General features: G+C 39.0%; 1 protein-coding gene across 1 annotated transcript; it reads right to left on the bottom strand.

The window, feature by feature from the left end:
- Positions 1–3509: 3509 nt before the first annotated feature.
- LOC126825060 (28S ribosomal protein S28, mitochondrial) lies at positions 3510–7005 on the bottom strand. Its single transcript, XM_050554497.2, has 2 exons — positions 6109–7005; positions 3510–4279 (listed from the first exon to the last, which is right to left on the bottom strand). Exons 1-2 carry the CDS (start codon positions 6801–6803, stop codon positions 4096–4098), a joined length of 879 nt encoding a protein of 292 aa, XP_050410454.1. The 5' UTR covers positions 6804–7005; the 3' UTR covers positions 3510–4095.
- Between the last annotated feature and the right edge of the window lie 51 nt (positions 7006–7056).

Raw genomic sequence — 7056 nt, 5'->3', positions numbered from 1 at the left:
TTGTTAATTAATATATTAATAATGTTGAAATATTGTTAGTTTATCCGTGGGTCATGCTATATTTCTACTATGGATAAGAATTGATGAATTATGTTTTTGTGTGATAAGCAAAATGATGAGAGTAAAACTTGTGTGTGATAAAGTGCTGTGTGGCAGAATGGTTTAACATGTGCGCGTTGGATCATAAGGTCTGTCAGTTTGTGACGTGGTTTCGATTCTCCGCTTGTAAGGGACAAGGAGTACAGTCGCCTGTCCAAACTTGTGGGTTTTCTCCTGCTTCTACGGTTTCAGCCCACAGCTAAAGACTCCCACAAGCAGGGGAGTTATTGAACATATGTTAGTCCCAAAATTACCTAGTCTTGTGTTGAGCGGATGTTCACCCCAATTTCTCGCTCTTCAATCATCTCTGTGTTGTGTCCTATTATGCAGCATTAAATGCTAGAGTGCATTCATTTTATGATTGATTTTTATTCAACACTGTGACATTTATTCAATACTCTGATATTAATATGGTGCTATATTATATATAGTATATTTTCAATTATGCAATTATAAATTAAAGCACATATGAATTGAATTAAAGTTGTTAGTTTTTATTCCTGTGTCTGCTTGAAAACCATGATCCCTCCATCCGAATGTGGGAGCCACCATGGCTGATTGTGTATGGAGCTGGCTAACTAATCAGGAGATCCTGTTGTTGACCGAAAAATTTCCTCAGGATTTTGTGACGTGGTTTCTCCCTTGATATTGGTGTAAGATGGAGGGTCTAGTAAGAAACAGAATCAAGTCTTTCAGATGGAGTTAAACAAAACAAGGTCCAGTAAAGGCCTACACATTGGTGGGCATATACAAGTACTCTTGACAGTGGAATTCGAAAAAAGAGTGGGTCGTAGTGCCACCATCTGAGCAAACTTTACCATCCCAGATGGTGGGAGGGGTTGTTTGGCGGGACGAATGGTTAGCATGTGCGCACTGTATCATAAGATCAGTCATTGAGCCTCATGACAGTTTTGATTCCCCGGTTGTACGTGACAAGGAGTAGGGTCGCCTGTCCAACCTCGTGGGTTTTCTCCGGTTCCTCCGGTTTCCTCAAATTGCTAAAGACCCCTACTCGCAAGCGAATTATTGAAACAAAAATTGAACCATGTGTTAGTCCTGAACTGACCTAGTTTGTATCTAGTGGACGTTGAACCCCCATTTCTCTCTCTCTTTCTGAATGATATCATGTGCGCCTTAATTTATTTGGTCAGTCATGACGATGAGTAGGGGTCCTCTGATTGCTGAAGTCCATCGCGTGATTGTGAAACCCGATTTCCCTTTCTTGTGGTTTCACCCGTGGCGTGGTTTTGATTCCCAGCTTGTATGTGATAAGGCCCTGAGTTATCAGATTTAAGTTAAAAATTTACTCAAAATTGTTCACCTTATTTTAACTAAAATATAGCCCTTAATCAAAACCTTTATTGTTTTAATGTGCAAAGTTTGGTGTTTCTGAATCAAAGATATTTCTCATAAACAGTGATTGAAAGTTAAGTAAATTTTTAACTTAAGTCTGAGAATGCTTTGTGAACTCGGGGCAAGGAGAAGGGTTGCCTGTCCAATTCGTGGGTTTTCTCGACAAGTAGATGGAAACACTGTCTGGGAAGAATTTCACTCACTGAATGGCGTATTCTGGTCTTCATTAGCTTGGTGGGTGCAGATGTTAAACCCTATTTCATGAGTTCGTAGAAACATTCCTGTCTGGGCAAAGATTTTCGTGTAGCACATTAATGGGAGCCACGATTGCTCAGTAAGACAGGGGTCCCGTGTTTGGTGTTGGAAAGAAAGTTCAATAGGATTTTCAGACAATTGTCAGTGGTGCAGAACAAAGGGCCTGGCAGGGACACTGTATAGTCGTAAAAGAACTCTTTGACAGTTGGAATTTGAAATAAGAGTAGGCTGTAGCACCGCTGTCTGGGCAAAACGTTTATTTCATTCCATTTGCAGGACATTAAACCCCCTTTTCATTTTATGAATAGTTTAAGGCTTAAGGATATGCTGTCAAAATGATTAGCCCCCGTTAGTGCCGAAAATTAGGAGAGAGAGAGAAATGGGGTTTAACGTCCACTCGACACAAACTAGGTCATTTCGGGACTAACATATGGTTTAATTTTATTTACACAATTCGCTTGCGCGTAGGGGTCTTTAGCAGTGGGAGGAAACCCCGAAAATTAGGATGTTAAAACTCATTTCATGGCTTTTTGTCCCCCGCCTTTCGAAGAAAGCAGGGGACTATTAAAATGGGTTCGTCTGTCTGTCTGTCCGTCACACTTTTTGGGACACAATAACTCTCTGTCTAATTCAGCTAGAATGTTCAATGACTTGATGGAGATCAAAGATGAGCATTTTCTGCTTAGGGTAAGCAGAGATAAGCAATTTGATTGGTTGATGCTTTGGGACACGATAACTTTAGTTCTAATTAAGTGAGAGTGATGAAACTTGGTGTATAGTTTCATTACATCAATACCTTGACTAAGTTCGATAATGAGCATTTTCTGCTCAGGGTAAGCAGAGCGATAAGTAATTTGATTAGTTGAGACTTTGGAACACAATAACTCTTATTCTAATCGAGTTAGAATGTTCACACTTGGCGTAGGTGTCTATTAGGTGAATGCCTTGATGGAGTTTGAAGATGAGAATTGTCTGCTTAGGGTAAGCAGAGATAAGCAATTTGATTGGTTGATGCTTTGGGACACGATAATTTTAGTTTTAATTAAGTGAGAGTGAGGACACTTGTTGTATAGCTTTATTACATCAATACCTTGACTAAGTTCGATAATGAACATTTTCTGCTGAGGGTAAGCAGAGCTATAAGCAATTTGATTGGTCGAGAATTTGGAACACAATAACTCTCCTTCTAATTGAGGTAGAATGTTCAAACTTGGTGTAGGCGTTCATTACCTAGATTAATTTTGATGGTGAGAATTTTCTGCTTAGGCTAAGGAGCGATAAGCAATTTGATTGGTCAAGACTTTGGAACATAACATCTCTGCTTTTAATTGAGGTAGAATGTTTAAACTTGATGTAGCTGTTCATTAGAGGAATGTCCTGACTGAGTTCAATGATTAACATTTCGAGCTGAAGCTAAGCAGAGTTAATCAATTTCATTGGTCGATGCTTTGGGACAAGATAATCTTGATTCTATCTGATAGAGAGTGATGAAATTTAGTGTATAGTTGATAATCAGTTTGATTGCTTTATACTTTTGAAAAAAATAAATGTGCGATTAATTAATATGTGTCATCTATTTATTTTGGGTTTTCGGCGGGGGACATCAGCCTCACTGTTGGCTTGTTTATACTTTTGATGGCCTCCACTACATGAAAATCTGACTGGTTGTAGTAAATCACTGTAATAGATGGTTTCATTGGCTAATCCCTCACGCCATCCAGAACACAGGTTATATAACAACTCTTCCAGATCCTAGTGTAGTACAGACATAAAATGAAAGTTTGAACTATAAAAAACAAAACGAATTAGGATCTGTGTTTTAATCAGATTGTCATTTCATTATCTGATTGCATTTATAACAACATGTACATTTATTTTATTTTTTTTTTAAAAAAGCACTCTCATTATCATAACTAATCAACTCATTATAAAAAATCTCTCACACTACTAGGCCAAATAGAAAAAAAACATTCTGGTTCTCAGATACACCTGTGTCACCCAAAAAGAGCCTCACAACCTGTTTGTATTTCCAAAAATAAATAAAATTCATATCAATTAATGTATTAATCTGGTCACAGGAAGTAGCTCTATAAAAAAAATTGAATGGATCCAGAAATATGGAGTAGACTCATTTATCAAGTACACAACTCTGATACATGTAATGTTCCCAACAATCATGAATGATACTGGATAATCATACATTGCAACAAACATGATGGGATAAATGCAGTACCTTGAAATGTGATGTTTATGAGAAGTCATTTATCCCAGTATGCCAGTACTGTGATCCTTTGACACAAAAATAAAATCTGCCATCCCACATCAGATTTTTGGTTAAGGATTGCCTGAAAACCAGAATATTTTTTTGGTATGGCCTTAATTATAAATTCACATCCTATAGTCTCTGTTTGTAATCATTGTCTCATACTGTGATGTTTTTTCAAATTTATATAAACCAACCAAGATGGCATCAGCCTCTAATATAGTCACATGTTTTTCTGATCCTAAAAACTTGGATGTCATTTCTAAATCTTTCAACAGAAGTCTCACTTTGGCACCTGGATGATAAAGCCTGAAAATAAATAAACACTTAAAATAAGACCCAGTGCTCATCAATATTGAATAATATACGGTACAAGTAACAGTTCGATCTGTAATGATGGGAGTGGCTCAGTCAGTATGGCGCTAGCGTACTAAAGCAGTGGACACACTAGCCGAATCATTTAGCTGAATCAATCGATACCGAATTGCAGCCAATTGAGTGGACACACTATCGGATCTGAATCCTTCGCTCGATTCACCAGTCGACTGCGTCACCTTTCACATCACATGATTAAACATGGCAGCGCGCCCATGTCTTCAAACAATCACATGACTTCTCGATATGAGTGGTGATTAGCTAATGAATTCTACAATCGGGCGAATGCTTCAGCGACACAAACACACTAGGCAAATATATATCAAACATGTTTGATTCAGGTGAATCATTCGGCCGAATGACAGTGGACGCACTAGGCGAATTACGGCTAGTGTGTCCAACGCTTAACAAAAAGGTCCGGAGTTCAATCCAGGTGGGTTGAGATCTACCCACAGGGAGTTGTTCTGTTGAAATTTTGAGACAGACCCTTGAGTGACTACGGGTATAAAGTTGACTCATGGTGAACGGGAGCCACAGTTGCTTGGTGGATAAGATGCTGGCACACTAGCCAGTAGATCGTGGGTTCACTCCCGTTGTTGGCCGAGCAAGTGCATCAGGATTTCCCAGCGTGGCTTCCACTTGTCAGTGGAGCAAGACAGAGGGCCTGCCATGGACAGCTGTCTAGTCATTTGGACGGGATGCAAAACTAAGGTCCTGTGTGTACTCATTGGCGTGCGCATAAATGATCCCTTGGCAATTGGAAATCAATATAAGAGTAGGCCATAGCGCCGCTGCCCTGGCAAAATTGTCCCCACAGCACACTGTATGGCACATGCCCGGCTTCATTAGCCCTGTCGGAGCAGAACAGGACATTAAACTCTTTCATTTCATTTCTCAGGTTTAGCCTAATGGAGCGTAAAAGAAAGGATTAATATATATTCTTACATGAGCCAAAACCGAGGGTCTGACTAGATACAGCATATAGTTGTTCTAATCATTGGATGACAAAAAGTGAGATCTTGCACACCTTGCAGTGCACATAAAAGAACCCTTATCCCATGAAAGCTGGGATTCATAGAAACAAATCTATTTGCATTGCATGTCCAATATCCAACACTAATGTAATATTTCTTTTCAAGGACCATATATAATATATGCCATGGTTTTTATAAATCCTAATTCATCATCATAAATCATGTTAGTTTATCATTAATGCATGAATTATTGGATTTATTTCGGGACGGGACGCAACTCTTTCTTGAATTCCATTGCCCATGTAACCAGGAATTTGTTTTGTTATATGTGTTGGATTATCCAGTAAATTTTGTCAAATACGGACACCCTCCATACGTTGAAGATAAGGAGGTTCTGGGTATCTGAGACATACTGGCATGTTTTAGTTCGGCCCCAAAGATACGTATGTATGTAATTGGGGGTTTGGGTAGCTGAATGGTTAACGTGCGCATTGGATCAGAAGGTCTGTCATAGAGTCAAGTGGTGTGGTTTTGATTCCCCACTTGTACGTGACAAGGATCTTGAGTAGGGTTGTGCCTGTCCAATCTTGTGGGTTTTCTTCAGGTCCTCCGGTTTCCTCCCACTGCTAAAGACCCCTTCACACAAGCGAATTAGTGAAATAAAATTGAACCAGGTTAGTCCTGAAATGACCTAGTTTATGTTGAATGGACATTAAACCCCATTTCTTTCTCTATTAGTAAATCCGGCCCTGATAACACAGATGTCAGAGACTATACGTTGTAACTTACTCTGGTTCCATCTTTGGTCTACTACAAACACAGTGAAATTTACCACCAAAGTCTACATATAAATCATCACCAACCACTTTTGTTATTTTGCCAATAACAACTTTACCATTTGGATCACCAATTTGCATCAACTTTGATTTTCGTAGCATTGCAGCAAAACTGTCTGTATCGGTGATATAACTATCATCTGCTTTATCAGAATCATCCCTCTCTTTCGCTTTCTCGATTAATCTTGAAAAGTTGTCTAATGCCGATTCCCAACCAGCTCTTTTTGGTTTTGGAAATTGTGTCTCTTCTTGGGATTCACTTTCGTTTTGCTGTAGATCGACCTCTGTCTCGTTCACTATATCTCTTTCTTTACGGTCTTTCCTAACATGTAATTTGGATGATAACAAAATGTCTTGACTTTCATTTACCCCTTTGCTCTTTTCCCTTGCCTGTCCCTTGTCAAAATTCTCGAGCGTTTGTCTTAGCTTATTCACTGAAATTTCGGAAACCGGTGAAGCAGTTTTGTCTTCTTGTCCCACATCATTGACCGTTTGGGTTTCATTTTGATCGTTAGGAAGTGAGTCTGACGTTTGATTCACATCGCTAGGTCCACTTTTACCACCCGAATTCGAGCAAAATAAGCGAGCATTTATAAAATAACATTTTCTAATGTGCAAGAAACTCACGCGAGTTATGGAAGCAGCCATGTTAGTGTCCTGACCAATGAAATTTGAGAAATTATTAGGATTTTTGTCACAGGGGCCAGTTACTCAGTTAGGCTTATCGTTCATATAATGAAGGAAAACGAAATCTGTGTGCATTTAATGGTCACGGTTAATTCATTTTTATACTCTGTTATATATGTATGAAGATAGAGGTACAAGCATTGTAATTTTGATAAAGTGGGTCGAATGTTCGGTTTCCTTGCCAAGGGGAAATAACTCTAATTGACAGACGGTG

Source organism: Patella vulgata, chromosome 1, assembly GCF_932274485.2.
Source record: "Patella vulgata chromosome 1, xgPatVulg1.2, whole genome shotgun sequence".
NCBI classification, from domain to species: domain Eukaryota; kingdom Metazoa; phylum Mollusca; class Gastropoda; family Patellidae; genus Patella; species Patella vulgata.
This window is presented reverse-complemented; position numbering and strand designations above follow the sequence as displayed.

What these genes read in the sequence shown, in the direction of transcription:
- LOC126825060 (XM_050554497.2), bottom strand. Translation starts at nt 6,803, where the DNA reads ATGGCTGCTTCCATAACTCGCGTGAGTTTCTTGCACATTAGAAAATGT. An exon ending in AGACCAAAGATGGAACCAGA is followed by an intron (nt 4,280 to 6,108) that starts GTAAGTTACAAC and finishes ATTTATTTTCAG; the next exon opens with GCTTTATCATCCAGGTGCCA.